Genomic DNA, 25,045 nt, shown 5'->3' with positions numbered 1-25,045 from the left:
GAATTCATTCATTCTCTCTATTTTGTTGCATTTTTTTGTGGATTGTGCCTTGATCTTTAAAAGCCAAAACTTCTGGTTCTTAGATCGAGACTGCTAAGTTATAGCTCTTGGGAGTTACATTGGGTTTAGAAACGGCTTTTGGAAGGGTGCACTGGTTGTCATCTACGAGAAGTTGGTCATCGTCGAAAAGTACTGCCATTAGTTCATTTCTTTGGTTTAAGTTATGGATGTAAAGCTCGATTTCTTTTAGCCACTGACTCAACGTATTATCGGCGTTGGTGCTGCAAAGAATCGGAAATAAACTACATTTTTGCCGAAAACCTAAATTTGTTGTTACCGTAACGTTCTCTTTTCTGTTAATGGCAAATTTCGAATCTTGTCCGATTTGTTTGATTACTCTGAATGGTCTTGTATGCCTCTCCTGTCAGTACAGTTTATTAGCTCAACAACATAAGGACATTACGCTACTCCTATCAGAGCTGATTTGATAGTTGAACTTAGCACAGGTTAGAGATTCAATATTATCTTCTATAACCAGCCGTGAATCCCAGTGTAAAACGTTTACAGTGATTAATCCGCAACACCCTGGCACTTAACGAGTAAATATCGGCCACATGCGTTCATCGTAGCAAGTACTACTGTGTAAAGGAAGGAGAGACGCAAGGATTTATGTGCACTCGCCACCATCTGACGGTCTGAAGGCCGTATTTCTAGATCTGTATGTTTCCCGATCTACAGCAATTAGATATACACTACTGGCCATTAAAATTGCAACAACAAGAAGAAATGCAGATGATAAACGGGTCTTCATTGGACAAATATATTATACTAGAATGTGATTACATTTTCACGCAATTTGGGTGCATACATCCTGAGAAATCAGTACCCAGAACAACCACCTCTAGCCGTAATAACGGCCGTAATACGCCTGGGCATTGAGTCAAACAGAGTTTGAATGGCGTGTACAGGTACAGCTGCCCATGCAACTTCAACACGATACCACAGTACATCAAGAGTAGTGACTGGCGTATTGTGACAGGCTAGTTGCTCGGCCACCATTGACCAGACGTTTTCAGTTGGTGAGAGATCTGGAGAATATGCTAGCCAGGGCAGCAGTCGAACATTTTCTGTATCCAGTAAGGTCCGTACAGGACCTGCAACATGTGGTCGTGCATTATCCTGCTGAAATGTAGGGTTTCGCAGGGATCGAATGAAGGGTAGAGCCACGGGTTGTAACACATCTGAAATGTAACGCCCACTGTTCAAAGTGCCGTAAATGCGAACAAGAGGTGACCGAGACGTATAATCAATGGCACCCCATACCATCACGCTGGGTGATACTCCAGTATGGTGATGACGAATACACGCTTCCAATGTGCGTTCGCCACGATGTCGCCGAACACGGATGCGACCATCATGATGCTGTAAACAGAACCTGGATTCATCCGAAAAAAAATCACGTTGTGCCATTCGTGCACCCAGGTTCGTCGTTGAGTACACCATCGCAGGCGCTCCTGTCTGTGATGCAGCGTCAAGGGTAACCGCAGCCATGGTCTCCGAGCTGATAGTCCGTGCTGCTGCAAACGCCGTCGAACTGTTCGTGCAGATGGTTGTTGTCTTGTACATGTCCCCATCTGTTGACTCAGGGATCGAAAAGTGGCTGCACACTCCGTTACAGCCATGCGGATAAGATGCCTGTCATCTCGACTGCTAGTGATACGAGGCCCTTGGGATCCAGCACGACGTTGCGTATTATCCTCTTGAACCCACCGATTCCATATTCTGCTAACAGTCATTGGATCTCGACCAACGCGAGCAGCAATGTCGCGATACGATAATCCGCAGTCGCGATAGGCTACAATCCGACCTTTATCAAAGTCGGAAACGTGATGGTACGCATTTCTCCTCCTTACACGAGGCATCGCAACAACGTTTCACCTGGCAACGCCGGTCAACTGCTGTTTGTGTATGAGAAATCGGTTGGAAACTTTCCTCATGTCAGCACGTTGTAGGTGTCACCACCGGCGCCAACCTTATGTGGATGCGCTGGAAAGCTAATCATTTGCATATCACAGCATTTTCTTCCTGTCGGTTAAATTTCGCGTCTGTATCTCGTCATCTTCATGTGTAGCAATTTTAATGGCCAGTAGTGTAGTTCGTTCGTTATGAGGTTGCCTGCTCGGTCTTTAACTCTTGGTTTGTAAAACAGCACTACTGATTTGTACTACGCTTTCCGCTGATGCAGAAAGCTTCGGCTGCTAAATTTGATAACGGGTTCCCTGAGGCAGCACTCTCAGAGTTAACGATATGACGTCTTGAGGCAGGCGTTAAGCTCTCGGGATCTTCGGTGTCCGCCCAAGCACTCTTCCGGGGATTGGGGCGCGCGCTCAGCAAATTGAGTCGCAACGGCGAAGTAATTAAACCCAGGAGGACGCTTCCAGCATCAACCCCGGTGGCGCCTGAATTTTTTTTGGTCCTCCTCTGACTAAGCAATTTACTTGCTAGTCAGTAAACGCTCTCTTTCGAGAATAGTTTCACGGGAAACGTTCTACGTTGCAGTGAGCTCTGTGATTGACCCGAACCGAATCACGTTATTTCAGCCAGGGATGAGAGAGAGGGGGGCGTGGGGATCACCATTCAGACTTAAACTTCTAGCTACCTCTGTAATAGAAGTTTAATACAGTTTCTTACTCCACTTTGAAATGACACCATACACTTTATGTGTGCTACACCCTTTTCCTGAAATTACAAAAAATTTACAGGTCAAGTAAGGTTTTTCCAAATGAGAAAGCTCTTCTGAAGTACAATATGGTTATGTACCTAAGGACAAATATTTTATTCAGATATAAAAGTGCTGAAATAGAGAAAACCTTCTCAATACTGTATTTAATAGGCTACGTGTTCCATGATAATTCTAGTACGCTACAGTAATTAGTGTGTGAAATCAAATTAAGAAAAGGTATTACCAGAAATCAGTTAAAGGTAAAAACATTTTGAAATAGAAGCTATAGGTAACTGACACAAATTTATGTTTTTAAGACAGAGAAAATTGTTAAGTTATTAAAAAGACTAAGGTCGTTTGCAACTATAGAAAGATCCGTGATAGGCGACCGCCTTCCGGAGGGGACGAGAGGGAGGTTTGTGTTTAACGTCCTGTCCACAACTAGGTCATTATAAGACAGTGCACAGGTTCTGATTTGGGAAGGAAGGAGAAGGAAAACGGCCGTGCTCTTTCAAAGGAACCATCCCGGCAACTGCCTTAAGCAGCTTAGGGAAATCAAGGAAAACAAAAATCAGGATAGCCGGACGCGGGTCTGAACCGTCGTCCTCCCGAAAGCGAGTCCAGTGTGCTAACCGCTGCGTCACCTCGCTCGCTTCACCTTCTGTTTCAAGGACGAGATGGCGCACGGCCGACCAAGTACAACGTTACTGTTCCACAATTTATGTTACTAGTTTTAAAAAATATATACAGAATCTTAATCACCAAAAACTTTCTAACTGAAGAATTTACAATATCCTCCAAATAGCTTTAATATATTATAGTTAAAAAGTAAAGCAGTCATCAATCCGAAGATTTCTTGAACGTCACATTGCTTCACTAGGCATGGTCCTGTTTTAGATGGTACGCCGTCGTTCTCCTCTGAACTCACTTGCCCAGCCAGTTCTAGTGGTACCTTCAATTTGTCGTGTATTCCAAACCGTGGCGCACCTCGGAATTTTTCACATTAATAAACATTGCCATAGGGGAAAGAAGTGATAAGTGACAGACAAAAATCGTATAACTGCTCTAGGATCGAAACAGAGACCTTGGGGCTATTTGTAGTGTGGCACTTTACCACTGAGCCACTGGGCATCACTAATATATCAGACAGCACTTCATACGCAGGACTAGTAATATTTACAGACGCTCCACAAAGCAGAAGCTCATGTCTCACAACAACAAAAATAATAGAAAACGTCGGAATCTGCTTATGGTGGTTTGTAGTGATGTGAGTCTAAAATCAGCCGCTTTTACAAATCTGTTAGACATTATTGCGGAGAAAATAGAGAGGCCTAACTAAAGTCAAGGTCGGAAAAGAAAACTTTTTCCCTCGTTTGCCTTAAGCCGTTTATAAACAACTCATATACGCGTGAACAGCCGATTATACCACAATTTTTGTTGCTTATGGGGTCCACAAGCACATTTTTTGCGCTTACATACTTATGATTATTTGGTTGTAGAACATAGATAAGAAAATAAAACAGAATCTAACAACACGATTACAGATATAAGGATCAAATATTAAAAGTGCTTAAAAGGCTAATGTGTCTATGGTTCCTGAAAAATATTATAATCAGCTCCAAAGGAGAATTGCATACGCAATTTAAAAGCCTATTTTAAAGGTGATTATTTGAGAAAGCATTGCATTTAAATTAAATATGGGGATCAAAATAACTCATTATGGTCGAAGTAGAGAGGATATAAAATGTAGACTGGCAATGGCAAGGAAAGCGTTTCTCAAGAAGAGAAATTTGTTAACATCGAGTATAGATTTAAGTATTAGGAAGTCGTTTCTGAAAGTATTTGTATGGAGTGTAGCCATGTATGGAAGTGAAACATGGACGATAAATAGTTTGGACAAGAAGAGAATAGAAGCTTTCGAAATGTGGCGCTACAGAAGAATGCTGAAGATTAGATGGGTAGATCACATAACTAATGAGGAAGTATTGAATAGAATTGGGGAGAAGTGGAGTTTGAGGCACAACTTGACAAGAAGAAGGGACCGGTTGGTAGGACATCAAGGGATCACAAATTTAGCATTGGAGGGCAGCGTGGAGGGTAAAAATCGTAGAGGGAGACCAAGAGATGAATACACTAAGCAGATTCAGAAGGATGTAGGTTGCAATAAGTACTGGGAGATGAAGAAGCTTGCACAGGATAGAGTAGCATGGAGAGCTGCATCAAACGAGCCTCGGACTGAAGACCACAACAACAACAACATAGCTAGGTTTGATACATTTCTTTTAATTTTACATTTGCCTAACGAACGGGTTTGCTTACAGTTACAATACGTTAGAAAAAAAAAAAAAAAACTGAACGCCCGAACAGGCAATGAAGGCCCAACGGTACCGACCGGCCGCCGCGTAATCCAGAGTTCAAAGGCGTCACTGGTTGCGGTTGTGGAGGGGCACGAAGTCAGCACACTGCTCTCCCCGCCGTATGTCAGTTGACGAGACCGGAGCCGCTACGTGTCACTCAAGTAGCTCCTCAGTTTGCCTCACAAGGGCTGAGTGCACCCCGCTTGACAACAAAGCTCGGCAGACTAGATGGTCAACAGCGCTTAACTTCGGTGATATGGCGGAAACCGGTGTTACCACTGCGGCACGGCCGTTGGCACGAATGTACTCTAAGGATCGATCAAAAAGTTTCCGTTTGAGGGCGTTGCTGCAGCGTGTATGCAGTGCAGCGCAGCTTCGATGCGGTTGGGTAAGCACCGACATGAAGCCAAGGGATTAGTGTGGCATTCATCATGTGTTTGTGACATGCATGTGTTATTACCAAATGCGTCCAAATAGGACAAGCGCGAATACCGGTTCTGGACCGTACGGCTTTTGAAAGGAAACTTTTTGATCGCCCATTACATATTTAAAATCGAAATGCTAATTTTTGCATTGCACATGATATCTGAACTTTTTGTTCTTTGTTCACAAAAAAATAGTTGATTATAGCGACATTCACAACTCATTATAATTACTAACGATTTAAATTCTTTATTTAATTTCATCGGTTCGAAAATCGTAACTTATATACCGTACTGGCCAATAATATACCTACAAAAAGAAGAAATGCAGATGATAAACGATTATTCATTGGACAAATATATTGTACTAGAACTCACATGTGATTACATTTTCACGCGATTTGGGTGCATAGATCCTCAGAAATCACTACCCTGAACAATCACATCTGGCTGTAATAACGGCCTTGATTCGCCTGGGCATTGAGTCAAACAGAGCTTGGATAGCGTGTACAGGTACAGCTGCCCATGCAGCTTCAACATGATACCACAGTTCATCAGGAGAAGTGACTGGTGTATTGTGACTTGCCAGTTGCTCGGCAACCATTGATGAGACGTTTTCAATTGGTGAGAGATCTGGAGTATGTGCTGGCCAGGCCAGCAGTCGAACATTTTCTGTGTCCAGAAAGGCCCGTACAGGACCTGCAACATGCGGTCGTGCGTTATCCTGCTGAAATGTAGGGTTTCGCAGGGATCGAATGAAGGGTAGAACTACGAGCCGTAACACATCTGAAATGTAACGTCCACTGTTCAAAGTGCCGTCAATTCGAACAAGAGGTGACCGAGACGTGTAACCAGTGGCACCCCATACCATCACGCCGGGTGATACGCCAGTATGGCGATTACGAATACACGCTTCCAACGTGCGTTCACCGCGATGTCGCCAAACACGGATGCGACCATAATGATGCTGTAAACAGAACCTGGATTCATCCGAAAAATTGACGTTTTGCCATTTGAGCACCCAGGTTCGTCGTTGAGTACGCCATCGCAGGCGCTCCTGTTTGTGATGCAGTGTCAAGGGTAACCGCAGCCATGGTCTCCGAGCTGATAGTCCATGCTTATTCAAACGTCGTCGAACTGTTCGTGCAGATGGTTTTTGTCTTTCAAACGTCCCCATCTGTTGACTCAGAGATCGAGACGTGGCTGCACGATCCGTTACAGCCATGCGGACAAGATGCCTGTCATCTCGGCTTCTAGTGATACAGGGCCGTTGGAATCCAGCAAGGCGTTCCGTGTTATCCTCGTGAACCCACCGTTTCCATAGTCTGCTAACAGTCATTGGATCTCGACCAACGCGAGCAGCAATGTCGCGATACGATAATCCGCAATCGCGATAGGCTACAATCCGACCTTTATCAAAGTCGGTAACGTAATGGTACGCATTTCTCCTCCTTACACGAGGCATCACAACAACGTTTCACCAGGCAACGCCGGTCAACTGCTGTTTGTGTATGAGAAATCGGTTGGAAACTTTCCTGATGTCAGCACGTTGTAGGTGTCGCCACCGGCGCCAACCTTGTGTGAATGCTCTGAAAAGCTAATCATTTGCATATCACAGCATCTTGTTCCTGTCGGTTAAATTTCGCGTCTGTTGCACGTCATCTTCTTGGTGTAGCAATTTTAGTGGCCTGTATTGTAGTAAAATTTTATACTGTTTAATAATAAACCTTAAATACTCTCCACAGGCTTCTAAACGGAATATTACTGCAAGATGAATATGAGCCCAAGATCGAGATGCTATTTTTGCAAGTTGGTAATTATAAAATTCCTGTTGATAGGGCCCATATAACAGTTCATCCTGGCAGCGTACAGATCCTAAATACTGCCGTGTGTAGTGGTCGTGAAACCGCATCACAGATTGGATTATGTAAACTTACTTAGATTACGTATCTCAAAGTCTTAGAAGGTTCTTCGCCAGCAAAGGGTACAGATATTGCTTCCATCTCATGTCCTGATTATGTTCAGTAGGTCGTGCCTCGTACCGCATAGACATACAAGCCGTAATTGTTAGTGGTTACTGCAGGAATAAATTACTGCCACACAATATCTCGGATCGAAGTACAGGGTGTCTTCTTCAAACCGTTCACATTTCAAAAGCTTGGGATAGAAACTACAGTAGACATGCATGTCCCAAATGCTAGAGCATCCAGAAGAATTTACAACCTTGCATCAGACGTGGAAACTATTATCACCAGAGAGCAGCATGACCGCATAACGTGAAAATGGCGAAATCGCAGCACCGCGCACAAGCAGTGATGCGACTTGCAGAACCAAAAGCGTCCATTACTCTGCAAGGGAATTATTGTAGGCTGTATGGAAGCGATTCTCACGAAGAGAAAACAATAAGTTTCTGGCAACTAGAAGTGTTCTGAAACATTATGGTAGTGGATGTCGTAGTATTTCGGTAGAGACATTGGAAGACATGTGAAAGTGTTTCTCACAAGCTCACCTGAGTCAGTTCGGCAGACATCTGGGCGACTTAGCCGGCCTGAGTGGCCGAGCGGTTCTAGGCGCTACAGTCTGGAACCGCGCGACCGCTACGGTCGCAGGATCGAATCCTGCCTCGGGCATGGATGTGTGTGATGTTCTTAGTTAGGTTTAAGTAGTTCTAAGTTCTAGGGGACTGATGACCTCAGAGGTTAAGTCCCATAGTGCTCAGAGCCATTTTTGGGCGACTTATACACCGTCAGCAGCACTGCATCGTGTAGTAAACCAGCATCTTCGTATGTACGCTTACAGTGTGCAAATTCTGCACCATCTGATTCCGAACGACGAACAATGTGGAGAACAATTTGCTACGCATATTCTGCAGAATATTAACGTCAATATCAGCTTCCCGAAAATATGTTTATTATCAGACATGGCAACCTATTACGTGTCAGGTACTATTAATAGGTATAACGTTCCGATTTGTGGCCCGCAACACCGGCAAGCTATCGATGAACATGTTCATGGTAGCTCTGAAGTGAATGTCTGCTGTGGGCTAATGCACGAGAGGACTGTAGCATCGTCCTTCTTTGCAGAAAATAGAGTGAATGGGTTAGTGTATCTGCATATGTTGCAGCAGTCTGTATATCGTTAGATACAACTTGCAAACCCATCAGCATCTTCCAACAAGATGAACCTTCGCCGCATTTGTCAATGGCTGTTCACAATTTCCTGGATACGAAATTTTCCAGTCGCTGGATCGGACATGGAAGAGCCACTGCCTGGCCACCCCATTCCTCATTCCTCCCAGCTGGAATTCTTCTTGCGAGGATACGGGAAGGACAGCATGTATGCGACGAAAGTGCACAATATTCCTGTATTAAGACGTCGTGTCACGAATGCAATTGCAACAGAGACACAGTAAGTACTACAGAAAACATTGCAAGAAACTGAAAACAGACTCGATTCTCTTCGTGTTGCAAGTGATTCACGTCTAGAAGTCTACTGATGATTATTAAATAAATTATTTTAGATGCTTTAGCATGTGGTGCAATTTCATTATCGTATCTGCTGTAGTTTTTTTTTCCTGGGTCTTTGAAATACTGTAGCTTTGAAAGGGACACTATATACATTCTGCTAACAGAACCATTAGCATTCTGAAATACAGGCTTCAGGAGTTTCAATTCAGTGTTAAATGTGGCATTCTGTCTTCAGCATACAAAAAAGACATTTTCAAAGTCAGTACTGAGATATTAAAATTATTCTTATAAGCGCTTGGTAATTAGTTTTTGGTGTTTTCTCGGAAGACCGGAAACATTGGATCGCATTTACAAAGAGCGCTTTGTCTTTCGGGAGATAATTTACGTAGGTACGGGGAACCACGAAAAGCTTTAGGAAGGCGTTTAATTAGAGTTTGGAGTTACACAAAGCTGTGCACTCTCCGTGTTCCCGGATGTACAAATGACCGCTCTTAACACCACAATTCAGTTAAGGGAGTAGTGGGACGCCCACAAAAGCCTCACGAGAATAGAGAGGAAGTAACTCGAGGCGCTGCGCTGAAAAAGGAAACCGGCGTAGGGCGCAGTGGAGCGGAAAGCACATTTTGTGTGTTAGGACTCGCACTGTCCGAGCTTGCGACGAATATACGACACGCGACTTGGTAACATTTTCAATTCATTGTGGCTAGACGGTAGCACTACATTAGGCTTTGTGTCTCGTGTACTGAAAATGGTAATTTGTTTCCCGTTCTGCGCAACGTAATGCAGCAACTGTTGACCACTTTCGATGAAAATGTTTGGGTAGAGGAGGGTCGGTGAAGAGAGGAAAACCGGAAAGTGTCCGTCTTCCTTTACTGCGGACGGAGAAGGACTGTAAAGACGTATTCTCGTGCTTGGAGAGTCTACTAAATATTGTTCGAAAAACTCATTAAGTGCAGTTTCAAGTGTCGTAGCTATGAATATGGTATACGAACGAGCTAACACCAGGTTTTTTTCAAAACTCGTAACGGGCGAGTAGTCGTTGTGCTACGAGTTGAACCAAAAACTAAGCAGCAATAGGACGTGTGAAAAACCTATCTAAGTTGTATGAGCCGTGAAGAGATACTTCACCATAACCGTGTTTCCGAAAGTCCAGCACCTATCCAGTATTATTGTCTTCGAATGCTAAGACGTGTATGCCAGACACTGGGGCTAAAGGGACTGGTTCCTTGGTTCTTACAGGTCGATAATGCTCCAGTACACATACTTAACCTAAAGGGAAACTGTTCTCTTAGGCGTTACTGGCTGTATCTTTGGAACATTCATAAACTGTTCCGTCAATGAGTAAAACGTTAAAACTGTTGAATTAGGGATGGACAGTATTTTAAAGATGGTGCATTTTGTGGCAGTTTCGTGAAATGCAAGAATGGTAACTGAACAGTTGTCGTTATTTTCAGCTCCTCCCTCGTAGTACGTTACGCCTATCCGTACATTTCATCGATCAGAAATTTCATGATGATTCATAAATAACATCGAATAACCATACACAGGGTGAGTCACCTAACATTACCGCTGGATATATTTCGTAAACCACATCAAATACTGACGAATCGATTCCACAGACCGAACGCGAGGAGAGGGGCTAGTGTAATTGGTTAATACAAACCATAAAAAAATGCACGGAAGTATGTTTTTTAACACAAACCTACGTTTTTTTAAAATGGAACCCTGTTAGTTTTGTTAGCACATCTGAACATATAAACAAATACGTAATCAGTGCCGTTTGTTGCATTGTAAAATGTTAATTACATCCGGAGATATTGTAACCTAAATTTGACGCTTGAGTACCACTCCTCCGCTGTAAGATGGTGTGTACCGGAAAGCACCGAATTACGTAGGGATCCAAAGGGAACGGTGATGGACCTTAGGTACAGAAGAGACTGGAACAGCACATTACGTCCACATGCTAGCACCTTTTTATTGGTCTTTTTCACTGACGCACATGTACATTACCATGAGGGGTGAGGTACACGTACACACATGGTTTCCGTTTTCAATTACGGAGTGGAATAGAGTGTGTCCCGATATGTCAGGCCAATAGATGTTCAATGTGGTGGCCATCATTTTCTGCACACAATTGCAATCTCTGGCGTAATGAATGTCGTACACGCCGCAGTACATCTGGTGTAATGTCGCCGCAGGCTGCCACAATACGTTGTTTCATATCCTCTGGGGTTGTAGGCACTTCACGGTACACATTCTCCTTTAACGTACCCCACAGAAAGAAGTCCAGAGGTGTAAGATCAGGAGAACGGGCTGGCCAATTTATGCGTCCTCCACGTCCTATGAAACGCCCGTCGAACATCCTGTCAAGGGTCAGCCTAGTGTTAATTGCGGAAGGTGCAGGTGCACCATCATGCTGATGCCACATACGTCGACGCGTTTCCAGTGGGACATTTTCGAGCAACGTTGGCAGATCATTCTGTGGAAATGCGATGTATGTTGCAGCTGTTTGGGCCCCTGCAATGAAGTGAGGACCAATGAGGTGGTCGCCAATGATTCCACACAATACATTTACAGTCCACGGTCGCTGTCGCTCTACCTATCTGAGCCAGCGAGGATTGTCCACGGATCAGTAATGCATGTTCCGTAGATTCACTGCCCCGTGGTTTGTGAAACCCGCTTCGTCGGTAAACAGGTAGAACTGCAACGCATTCTCTGTTAATGCCCATTGATAGAATTGCACTCGATGATTAAAGTCATCACCATGTAATTGCTGATGTAGCGACACATGAAACGGGTGAAAGCGGTGACGATGCAGTATGCGCATGACACTACTCTGACTCAGTCCACCGTGTACTCATGTGTGGGTTCATGGCAACAGCAGCTAACACACCAACTGCACCCGCTTCTCCTGTGACGGGCCTGTTACGGACCCGTTTGCGTGCTACGACCATACCTGTTGCATACAGTTGGCGGTAGATGTTTTGCAATGTGCGGCACGTTGGGTACTCTCTGTCCGGGTACCGTTCTGCATACACCCTGCAGGCTTCAGCTGCATTTAGTCGACACTTGCCATAGATGAGTATCATCTCCGCCTTTTCAGAGTTCGAATACACCATGGTCACAGTTCCTGCAACACTGCACTATCACAGACGTCTGGTAACACGGTGTACTACAGTTGGTTTGCGTGCGGAGACGAATGCAGAATAACAATAGCAGCAAGCGCTACATGCGGACACTGCGACAGCTAGACCAAACCACAACAGTGTACTACAGCCACACTCGTAAACACGGTCGTCATCGTAAACATGTCCCTGTAGATGATGCTCGCCGACCGTGGCCCGTGTTTGTTACAACACGTAACTGAACGTCGGAGGTTTCAAGCGTCAACTTTAGGTTACAATATCTCCGGATGTAATTAACATTTTACAATGCAACAAACGACACTGATTACGTATTTGTTTATATGTTCAGATGTGCTAACAAAACTAACGTGGTTCCATTTAAAAAAACGTAGGTTTGTGTTATAAAACATACTTCTGTGCATTTTTGTATGGTTTGCATTAAACAATTGCACTAGCCCCTCTCCTCACGTTCGGTCTGTGGAATCGGTTCGTCAGTATTTGATGTGGTTTACGAAATATACCCAGCGGTAACGTTAGGTGACTCAACCTGTATAAGATGAGTACAACTGCAGAGTAGCACCAAATATATTATTTATTGTGAGGTTAGAGGTTATATTATTTGGTTAACGTACGACCAAAAATACACGCCATAACTATTATGCTTGACTACTAAAGATGCGCCAAGATTTATTCTGTGACACTAACTGCAACACCGACATTTCAATTAGATTGGAAGGCATGATAGAAAGTTATTTTATACTTAGTAGTAAAGCACCGTCTACGTCGAACAAGTGTGCTGGGCGGGAATGCCAACTCTTGCTTGCTATGTGTCGTGAGTCACGCCTGTATACCACGGTCGGTCAAAGCAGTAGTCGCGGACGGCAGCTTTGAGTTCCGGTCCGGCCCACCATATGAATCTACTAACTGTCTTTTCGACTAGCATGTTATTTATCAAATGATGTACGATAGGAGGGGTAAATTGAACTACGAAATAATGAGACTGGTAAAGTTGTAGCACTAGAAAATAATACTTGCATGTCATTCTGTTTGAGGAACGTTTAAGAAATATAGCGCGCATTGGAGCCGTTGTTGATTTACATCACTAAAATATATCAAGGCACAAAAAACGTGAAGAGCCCTGAATGAGAAGATGAAACAAAGTGAAACTCCAAGTGTTGAGAGGATATGTGACTATAATATCGTGTCAAATTGTGAGCGTGTTTGTGCTATTCTGTCATTCTGCGCAACGGATTAATCTGAGATGTACCCTTTGCCCTGTGGCTCCTGCAAGATGCAATTTCCACCCCCACACTACTACAGAAGTCAGACAGACGTTCGTAACGTTCTAAAGAGAAATGCCTGGAAAACTTTCAGCAATAAATATCTTCTGGAGTCGTCCACTGTAAGGAAATGACACAAAAATTCACAAAATTTCTTACGTAACTAGTGGGATACTTGGATACTGGAGTAGTGCTAGTTAGTGTAAGAAAAACATGAAACTAACGAAAATTATTATTTATTTTGCAAACATTCTGAGAAATCACAATCGCACTTTTAGTTATGATCTGAAAAAGTTAGTTAGGGTTCTTTTCGGAATGTGAAGTTACCTCTTAAGGATAGGATTCGCTAATGAAATTTCTATACAAAGTTTGATTGTTATTGACTTGGCAGAATGGCTGAGAGCCGCACCTACTCAACTTGAATAATTATCCGTTAGAATCTTGCTAGGTACGGTCGAGGCTGTCGCGTGTGAAATGCAGTGAAGTGTACTGTTGTCTAGGAAATATGCGGCTCGCAAGAGCTGTAGCGCACAATACCGTAAGCTGCTATTACTGCTGTCTGCGCCGCTCGCTGCTGACAAATAAGATAACCCTCGTTCTATCTAGATTGACCTTCGCCAATCAAATTCTCCCTACGCCTTTATGAAGTCAAGGACTCCTATTCGCCCCTAGCCTAACTATTGGCGTGGTACACCGGCCAGATAACCAGTCCACCGCGGTGCTACTCAAAAATTCGCTCGCAGGCGTTTAACTATAACTCACACCACACAATAAGTGTGGCGGCCAACACAGTGAACAACGCTTAATCGCAAGGACTCAATATAGAGTCGCACTCCGATTCGCTCTCGACAGAGGTGCTCTTCCAGTGAATTACTGAAGAGAGACTTGTTCCTCGCTCTTTGAGAACACGTACGAGCTCACACGCTCTCGTTACGCGTTCTCGCTCCAAGAGCTACAACGGAACAGTCCCTCTCCACGCCAGACATGAAGGGGTATATCTTTATGGCTCCTCCATTACTCCTTCATCTCAAGGCGTCAGCAATATCGTCTGCCAATCAGCATTGCTCTTCTAAAACGGGAGAATGACGTTTCATTTAAGGCGACCAATCCGGAAATCTGTAGCATCGGCATTTGGAGTTTGCTGTCTCCCTGTGAAAACTGAAACTGCGTGCTATGTTTGTAAAGAATGCGTAAGCTGGGCGCTCCCACACAATGTAGCGGATTTGCTTTTAAGCCGAACACGGGGTCGTTCTTCCTTTCACTCGGGCAATCGCTGTCTGTTCTATGGGCGGTTGCCGGCCAACGTAGATAGGTTGAATCGTCCTCTGAAGGGACCGGCATCCCGGCGTGCTGTCTGCCTCTCCTGAACTAAAAGCTCCTGTGACTGTCGTGTCTGGAACGTGTGTGTGTACACCAGCCTCGAGTATTTCAATCTCGGTGCACATTTGCGATTTACTAGTTATTTGCTTATCGTTTACATGAATTCATACAACATTGACTTTATCTTATAGAGTTTGGGTTCGAATGAAGCATCTTGATGTGCAGAATATGATTGTGAGGGCGGAATATGTAAGCAATGAAGGTCAGGAGACCATGACTTCTTACAAGATTTACAAAGAATTTCCCAGCTTGAGCCCATTTACCAGTATGACGTTGCATATCCTCCGGCCTGTATCCATATACTGATTTGGTTGGTGTTGTACACTGAAGAGCCAAAGGAACTGGTACACCTGCCACATTCCATAAATCCGTAAGAGTGAGAGGGGTGGAGATCTCTTCTGAATAGCACGTTGCAAGGAATTACAGATATGCTTAATAATGTTCATGTCTGGGGAGTCAGGTGGCCAGCTGAAATGTTTAAACTCAGAAGAGTGTTCCTGGAGCCATTCTGTAGCAATTCTGGACATGTGGGGTGTCGCATTGTCCTGCTGGAATTGCCCAAGTCCGTCGAAATACACAATGGACATGAATGGATGCAGGTGATCAGACAGGATGTTTTCGTATGTGTCACCTATCAGAGTCATATTTAGACACATTAGAGGCCCCGTATCGCCCCAACACGACACACCTTACACCATTATAGAGCCTCCACCAGCTTGAACAGTCCTCTGCCGACATGCAGTGACCATGGATTCATGAGGTTGTCTCCATACCCGTATACGTCCATCCGTTCGATAGAGTTTGAAACGGGACTCTTCCGACCAGGCAACATGTTTCCAGTCATCAGCAGTCCGAAGTCGGTGTTGATGGGCCCAGGCCAGGCGTAAAGCTTAGTGTCGTGCAGTCATACAGGGTACAAGAGCCTTCTGCTCCGAATGCCCATCTCTATGATGTTTTGTTGAATGGTTCGCACGCTGGCACTTGTTGATAGCCCAGAATTGAAATCTGCGGAAGAGTTGCACTTCTGTCACGTTGAATGATTCTCTTCAGTCGTCGTTGATCCCTTTATTGCAGGATCTTTTTCCAGCAGCAGCGATATCGGAAATTTGATGTTTTACCAGATCCCTGATATTCACGGTACACTTATACTTGAGTATTATTCCTGAGTATTTCTGGTATGTCAACTGCAGATTTTTCAGCGCTCATTTAACTTTAGAAATCTCAGAATGAACAAAAATGGACTCGTACCTCTATTGAAATACGCCCTTCATATGAAGGATGAGCAACTGATGATTTTATTAACATATCGCGTTCACCCACTGACTAGTGGCTCATCTACGTGTCTGCTTGTTACAGGGGACCTATGCCAAGTTCCTCACGAAGTTCCACTCGGAGCAGGTGACAAAGCTGCAAGCCAAGAACCAGTATGAGTGTGACCTGCTGGAGGACATCCGGTGAGTGGCACTGATTTAAGTTTACATCTGATACTGCAGAGCTGCAACAGTCGCATTCTTCTTTAACTGAGCAATCAACTTGTGTTCCGCACATTGAATTAAACAGGCACGTCTATTTCAGTTGTGTTATGTTTCGAATGAAAGAACCAGGCCCATGAAGTGAAACGTCCCCTTAGAACATTTATATAGGACTGAGCTTAAACTGACACACAATATTTTTAGCGCAACGCAATCTGACTTTCAAAAATCCCTGCAAAAGAATGGCCCTGATTAACATTAATCTATACCTTTCACAAATCACTTACCTCACCAAAAATCTTCGTTACTCGAACTACTGTAATACAGCGAGTGCCACTACTGCCAGCTAAATAAAAGATTCAAACTACGGAAGGCACTAACTACTGATAGGCATAGTTAGCAAATGAAAGATTTTAATAGAGAACAAACAATGTATTTACCTTAATAGTCATAATATATACAGCAGTTCATAACATCCATTCTTACAAATATCAAAACTCCGCCATTTCTCTCCCCACATCCACCACAACTGGCGGCTCACCTCCAACTGCGCAACGCTACGCGCTGTTCACGTCCAGCTGCCCAACACTACAATGGCAGACAACAATGCAAACTAGCCACAGACTGCACACAGCACAGCCAGTGATTTTCATACAGAGCGCTACGTAACGTTGCCAATAAAAAAATATAAACAGCCTACTTACAGAAGCTATGAAATACACTTTGATAAACAATTAAACAATCACGTCTTTGAAACCTCGTAATTAATTCTCATTCTGACGCAGAAGCTTGGAGTTTGACTGAAAGCTACCTACAACATTCTTCCGTACCGGTGCAAAAGTGTGGCACCCTGCGGCCTGAGCTCCGATCTCAGAAGCTTCTGTGTCGTGCAAGGTGAGTTAATGATGTTATATTGGCACTAAATTTCACCACAATTCCTCCCAACGTTACGTGGACGTGGCACACGATGGGTTGACGTCACGCCCCTTAAAGCGCATTCCACCCCTTCTTTTGACGCTTCTGCAATGAAGATCAGAAAGGCGACATCCACCGCTGAAATTACGCGCTGTCGTTATGGGTGGCCGAGGAAACATTTCAGACACACCGCTGCTCAGAATCTACCGGAAAAGGCCCTATGGGGTGGCATAAAAGAGCGTCAATGAAACCACCCCTTTCCTTGGAGCGTTGATTCCCATACACCTGGCGCTCGAAACGACCTTTTCGCAGTGTGCGGGCAGCAGGGCGACGTTTTTGACAATCTTTGATACTGCTGACCTCCCCAGACGTTTCAATCCTGTGGCACTGCATCCATGTGGAGCGCATCGTAACCATAATTTTTGTTCTCGTATGCAGATTGGAACCACGAATTTCGAACGAGATCTGAAGCAGCAGAGCATGCTTATGGATTTTCAGCCCTCCTGCAGTTCACACATGCCTGAGTAAAACTTCAAAGGGATCTTATCCATCAGTTTGACAACACCCTCAGTGGCACCAGCCCACAGATATTGAGAATTTTAAAAATTTACCTATACTGAGACAACCTGCGACTTAGGCGCCTACATGCAGACAACTGCGCGACATCCCCCCGATCGCAGATGCTTGCTAGCAGGCACCTAGGACAGCTTCACAGGTTGTCTCAGTAAAGGAACGTTTTCAAAATTCTCAATAGAGTTGTGCAGGTGTCACCGAGAGCATTGTCAAACTGTGTGTAGGGGGGGAGGGGTCTTAGAGGAGAGCGCGAAACAGGAGGGCTGAAAACGCATGATATCCTTTTCTTATTCGTATCACGTTCAAATTTCGTGTAGAGCTTTTGAACGGTTCCTAGCGGTTCCACCCTGTGCATGAGAGCAAAAGATGCAGTTGCGCATACACTCCAAAGGGTTGTGATCATGTTCATTGGGGATGCAGTCCTTAGAGAATGGGTTGAAATGTCTCGGGATGTTAGCAGTATCAAATGTTGTTAATAATAAATACTTGTTTTGTAAATAAAACTGCCTTTTCCTGCTGCTAGTTACTTTATTCATCCCAAACGCGTTTCGCCTTCTCCTGTTCTAAGGCATCATCAGTCGGCTATATAACGATACAGTTTTGATAGTATTACATTATTAAACAGTTCATTTCGCGATTTTTTTGTAAAAAAAAGTAATTACTTACGATTTGCTGATCTGCATTTCCTCACATCTGGTCTGGAGGTCGCACTACCACTTTTATCACTGCCACATAATCACATCTTTGTGTTCTGGCCTTCCTCACACTGTTCACCATGGCCATTAAAGTTGCTACACCACGAAGAAGACGTGCTACAGACGCGAAAGTTAACCGACAGGAAGAAGATGCTGTGATATGCAAATGATGAGCGTTTGAGAGCATTCAAACTAGGTTGGCGCCGGTGGCGACACCTACAACTTGCTGACATGAGGAAAGTTTCCAATCGATTTCTCATACACAAACAGCAGTTGACCGGCGTTGCCTGGTGAAACGTTGCTGTGATGCCTCGTGTAAGGAGGAGATTTACGTACCATCACGTTTCCGACTTTGATAAAGGTCGGATTGTAGCCTATCGCGGTTGCGATTTTACGTATCGCGACTTTGCTGCTCGCGTTAGTCGAGATCCAATGACTGAATATGGAATCGGTGGGTTCAGGAGGGTAATACGGAACGCCGTGCTGGATCTCAACGGCCTCGTTTCCACTAGCAGTCGAAATGGCACGCATCTTATCCACATGGCTGTAACGGATCGTGCAGCCACGTCTCGATCCTTGAGTCAACAGATTGGGACGTTTGCAAGACAACAACCATCTGCACGAAGAGTTCGACGACGATCGCAGCAGCATGGACTATCAGCTCGAAGACCATGGTGTACTCAACGACGAACCTGGGTGCACGAATGGCACAACGGCATTTTTTCGGATGAATCCAGGTTCTCTTTACAGCATCGTGTTCGGCGAGATCGCGGTGAACGCACATTGGAAGCGTGTATTCGTCATCGCCATACTGGCGTATCACCCGGCGTGATGGTATGAGGTGCCATTGGTTACACGTCTCGGTTACTTCTTGTTCGCATTGACGTCACGTTGAACAGTCGACGTAACATTTCAGATGTGTTACGACCGGTGGTTCTACCCTTCATTCGATCCCTGCGAAACCCTACATTTCAGCAGGATAACGCACGACCGCATGTTGCAGGTCCTGTATGGGCCTTTCTGCATACAGAAAATGTTCGACTGCTGCCCTGGCCAGCACATTCTTCAGATCTCTCACCAATTGAAAACGTTTGGTCAATGGTGGCCGAGTAACTGGCTCGTCACAATACGCCAGTCGCTACTCTTGCTTAACTGTGGTATCGTGTTGAAGCTGCATGGGCAGTTGTACCTGTAGCACGCCATCCAAGCTCTGTTTGACTCAATGTTCAGACGTATCAAGGTCTTTATTACGGCCAGAGGTGTTTGTTCTGGGTACTGATTTCTCAGGATCTATGCACCCAAATTGCGTAAAAATGTAATCAAATGTCAGTTCTAGTATAATATATTTGTCCAATGAATACCCGTTTATCACCTGAATTTCTTCTTGTTGTAGCAGTTTTAATGGCCTGTAGTGTAGTGCCAATGTACCATCAATAACCCACGTTACACGACACATGAACTTCTGTCTGTTCCATTTTTAGCATTTGTGACAGCTTGCTGCTTGAAGCGTTCTCGTGCTCGGGGATGACGTCGCAGGGCGTACGCTTTAGCACCATCACAGAGGAAGTTGTTTTGCACCTTTGAGCCAAATTTCAAACTTCAGCGTCGGAATGGGAAACAATTAAGGGGTTTCGAAAAAATGATGCTTTAATTCTGTTGCTGAGCTTACTTAAAGAAGCAATAGTATTGAAAAATAACAGTAATTTGGCAGTATACAATACAAAGCAGCCTCTAAATGTAATGAGTAGTCTAGGCCCTCAGTCTGGGACTGCTACGGTCGCAGGTTCGAATCCTGCCTCGGGCATGGATGTGTGTGATGTCCTTAGGTTAGTTAGGTTTAAGTAGTTCTAAGTTCTAGGGGACTGATGACCACAGATGTTAAGTCCCATAGTGCTCAGAGCCATTTGAACCATTTGTAATGAGTAGAATGCATAAAACTGAAGGCATGGAAGTACGTTCTCTGTGTAGCATACCTGTGTAATGTCTTGGTGCTATGAGCATATTAGGAGTACGTACTCCAATCACCTATAGGAAGCCGTTCGTGATCATATCATCTTCGATCAGTACATAACTTCCTACATACAATCATCATACTTTGTACCCGAAACTTACAGCACTTTCACTTTGGGAACACATTGCTATGGCACTAGAAACTCACTAGGAAACACAAACACCTCCTGCTCAAGAATCATTCGACCTTCAGATTGTGTTTTATGCTTCATTCAACTCCTATTCAATGGTCTAAAGGGCTGGGTTTAACAGAGGGAAGTCCAACCATAGTTCCCAAAACTCATTTCCACTTCTTATATAATATCAGTTCTGCCATTCTGACTTGGGTGAAGGGATGATGAAATGAGAAATGCTAAGTGGTTTCGGAATAGCATCTATTGACCTTACTTTTCCTCAGTTCCTCACTTAATAAACTCAGTAAACCACTATCTCCGAATTCTATCGCAGTTGCGTTTGCACAACATGTTAGTGAGATTACACTGTGTAAATTCTGCTGTGTCTTGAAAAAAGGAGCAAATGTAGGTTGTACTCAAAATTCTTCACTCGTGACGTTTCTCTGAAAGTTAAAAAGCCAGACGAAAGTAATCGCTGCTTTTGTTGCGTTTTCAGCGGAATTCTTTCTATATACTAACAAAAGGAGAGGTGACAGTAGATCGTTTTGAATTGTCACCATGCAGATGTGGGCATGGAGAGGCTCCAGTTAACTCTTTCCAGGTACTAACAAAAGCTGAGGTTACAGTACATCTTTCTGAATGGTCACCACGAAAGTGAGGGCTTGGAGGGGCTCCACTTAATATTTACAAAAAATGTGAGTGTAGGCTTCAGTTTAGAATAACATTTCCCTTCCACCACTCGGCATTTCCCCTAAAGCGCCTGTTCACGACCCCCACTACTACTGATTTCCCCACATATGTCCTGCCAGTTCCACATCTATTGGCTATGTCATTCTGCAGGAACTCTTCAGTGCGGTCTAGATGGTCTCCATTTAGTGTGAGAACTGTGCATTTACACTGGTGTGCCTTAGGTTTAATCACGTCCGAGACCCAGAAACAGCTGGCTGGAGTGACTGTGCGGTTCTAGGCGCTACAGTCTGGAACCGAGCGATCGCTACGGTCGCAGGTTCGAATCCTGCCTCGGGCATGGATGTGTGTGATGTCCTTAGGTTAGTTAGGTTTAAGTAGTTCTAAGTTCTAGGCGACTGATGACCTCAGAAGTTAAGTCGCATAGTGCTCAGAGCCATTTGAACCATTTTTGAACCCAGAAACATGCGACAGTGCCTATTGTGGTAAACTGTGCTGGGGAAAGTGGCAGAACAGAGGCTCCCGCCGTGCTGGCTCAGCGTTTCGCCAATGTTGGCAGCAGAACTTGATAAGCTGCCAGCTGGCTCGTCTGGCTGCAGCTTGAGGACGTTGATTTAGAAAGGCAGTGGTGAAGCAGAACAGGGTGCTCAAGCTGCATTGAACCATTCCTCACTGGAGCCACTGAACTCCACTGAGGACAGAAGTTTAATTTTACCTTCATTACACAGTAAGCTGTGTAGTCTGTTCACAACATCCTGAACGAGAATTCCTAGCTCTGGATCGTCTGAAGCCGGTAGAAGTGAGTCGACTTTGGGCAACGAGTGTCTGCTGACAGATCGCTGCCAACGTTGGAGGTCTGTCAACACAGAACTTGTGGGTGCTGTAGCCATTATGAAGTTATTGTTGTGCCCCATAGCACTTGCCAGCAAGCACACAGAATGTCAGCACTGTGTGAGGAAAACGCAGCTTGTTCACAATGCACCACAAATCTCTCTGCTGCTGCTAGTGTGTTGGGCCTTGGTAGGCTTGGGCTTGCTTTCACGCCCTTCCCCGCCCTATTCCCCTACATCCCCCCCCCCCCCCCGAAGCCTTACGAAAATTCAGCGAGGACGTCGTGAACAAACTATATGTATTGATGTCCTATAGTGCACAGAGTATTCAGTGTGCAAGTTATAAGGGAAACCTACCAAGTATATTAATTTCAGTGTAAATTAAAACAGTCAGAAACAATGAACCCGAATTTAGAAGTTCGGTAGATTACGTTTTAGCAACAAGCAACATAGCCTACAGGTGTCATTGAGAGTAAGTGGAGTAATATACACAGGTGGCTTTTTTTAGAATGGGACAGAGTGGTTGGTAGATGTTCCACGACTTTTCAGCTCACACAGAGTTTTCTGCTGGAACGCTGATGTGTGCGTGGAACTGGTGCCTACGGAGGGCTGTACACAGTGACGAACAGAAACAGAACCTCACATTGTGACCACAGCACTGCATGGCCGTCATATTCAACGTATTTCCGCTAACAGAATGAATGAATTCATCTACTGCGTTGATGTTGGAGCACTCAGCAAATGTGCACATTGACCTATCATTATTGTCTTCTGTGGGGTGAACCAGTGGCACGTTTACCATTATCTTGGGCCTACCTGTCCAGAAATAGTTAAAATTTCAGACTGCAGTGGGAAAATGAACACTTCTTTCTTCCTTCCCCCTCATCCCACCCTCTCTTTTTTGTCCTTTACATCACAATTACTCTTTATTCTGTACATATAACATGGTAGTCCGTGCCAATACTCACTTGTACACCAATCTTTGCTTATTTTCTACATATAACATGGTAGTCCGTGCCAACACTCACTTGTACACCAATCTTTGCTTATACATTTTTATTCTTTTAAACTTAGTGCATAATATAAAATTATACTTGTTGAGAGCTACTTTGTGATGCTTTTGTTTTTGTATCCATATAAAGTTTTAAAATGCCACAGCTGTACAATATAACATTGTATAGCTGTAAACTCCCACTGATGTTCTGTAGACTCTCTGTTTAATCTTACATCGCTGAAGATGGCCTGGACAGTTGAAAGTCAGTCCATAACGAATTAATGAATAAGTATTAGCGTGGAACATCAATAATGTGTATTTAAGTTTTATAATACCTCTATGTTCCACCATGTACCGACGGAATATTTTACAAATGTTAAACGAAAAAAAATCCACTTGATGAAATAAAATGTGCGTATGGCATCTTTGGTCGGGAGGCCACTTCTGGGGGTTTGGCTGCCTAATGCAACTCTTTTTTTTTATTGACGTCACTTTGGCAACTTGCGCGTCGACGACGATGAGCACAACACACACGTGCAGTACCGAGCAGAGAAAATCCGCAATCCGGGGCCCGTGATCTAGCGTCAGCAATGCTAAACGCAAGACAACGAGATACTGATAATCCACTTGATGGGAGAGATCCAGTCCTCCGAAATCTGTAGTGGGAATATAAATAAAAGTGTCTCCTTGCAGTTATTTTCGTATTTCTATTGACATTGTGACAATTACTGTCAACTATTTTAAACTGCTCGCTTCAACTGGCGAACTATTGTGTCTGAAGGAGAAGCAGTACATAAGAGAGTAAAATCTGTCTACCCTGTTTTGTTTCCTTATCGTGTCACCAATATGAAAGACCCAATATCAAATGCTGCAACCAATGGCTCCATAAACCACCGAAATTCGGGAATAAAAGCATTTATTACCTTTCTGTTACTACCACCAGCAGACGAAAATTTACAACTCGTAAAACAGTGTTCGTCGTTAGTCTAAGCGAGACATGAGTTTATGCCCCGTTTAGGCTCAAGTTTATAACAACCCACACTTAAATTTATTTTACGAGCTCAAAGTTTTGATCTGAGTTTGACAGTAACCGGAAAGTCGTAATGAACGAAAACATTAAGTGATCTGAATGGCTTTGTTCGCAAAAATTCACAGTGATCACAGATGTATTAACAAAACTTATTTCCTTTATTAATAAATTTCCTAATAAATTTTCTTTATTAACCCTATAGTAGGCTTGTTATAAGTGTTCGGCACCCACTCTGTATAGACTCCATTCTCCACTCCCGCCCACCCTCCCCCCCCCCCCCCCCCATTTTACGGCCTGTTCATTATACTCTGAGGTGACAAAGGGCATGGGATAGTGATATGCACATACACAGATTGCGGTAGTATCGCGTACACAAGGTATAAAACGGCAGTACATTGGCTGAGCTGTCAGTTGTACTCAGATGATTGATGTGAAAAGATTTCCGACGTGATTATGGCAGCACTACGGGAATTAACAGACTGAACGCGGAGTGGCAGTTGGAGCTAGACGCAAGGGACATTGCAATTTGGATATCAGAGCCAAGGAAAGGATGTACTGAGAATACCAGATTTCTGGCATTACCTCTCGCCACGGACCGAGAGCAGCTGGCGTTTGCGCAGTGCTGTCAGTCCTAGTAGAGAAGCAACACTGCGTGAAATAATGTCGCAAATCAATGTAGGACCTATGACGAATGTATCCGTTAGGACAGTGCTGCGAAATTTGGCTTTAATGGACTATGGCAGCAGACGGCCGACGCGAGGTCCTTCGCTAACAGCACGACATCGCCTGCAGCGCGGTTGGACCCCAGACGACTATAAAACCGCGGAATCGTCAGAAGAGCCCCGATTTCAGTTGGTAAGAGCTGATGGTAGGGTTCGAGTGCTGCGCAGACCCCACGAATCCGTGGACCTAAGATGTCTGGAGGGTACTGTGCAAGTGCCGTTTGGGGCGTGTTTACATGGAATGGACTTGG

At 44.3% G+C, this 25,045-nt stretch overlaps 1 protein-coding gene across 1 annotated transcript in view; it reads left to right on the top strand.

The window, feature by feature from the left end:
* Positions 1-25,045, top strand: part of LOC126188560 (protein nervous wreck) — a 724,305-nt gene that overhangs the window by 244,539 nt on the left and 454,721 nt on the right. The window contains exon 2 of the mRNA XM_049930159.1: positions 16,110-16,207. Coding sequence (XP_049786116.1) covers positions 16,110-16,207 — 98 coding nt within the window. The remainder of the gene's footprint in view (positions 1-16,109; positions 16,208-25,045) is intronic.

This window comes from Schistocerca cancellata, chromosome 5, assembly GCF_023864275.1.
Source record: "Schistocerca cancellata isolate TAMUIC-IGC-003103 chromosome 5, iqSchCanc2.1, whole genome shotgun sequence".
Taxonomy (NCBI): domain Eukaryota; kingdom Metazoa; phylum Arthropoda; class Insecta; order Orthoptera; family Acrididae; genus Schistocerca; species Schistocerca cancellata.
This window is presented reverse-complemented; position numbering and strand designations above follow the sequence as displayed.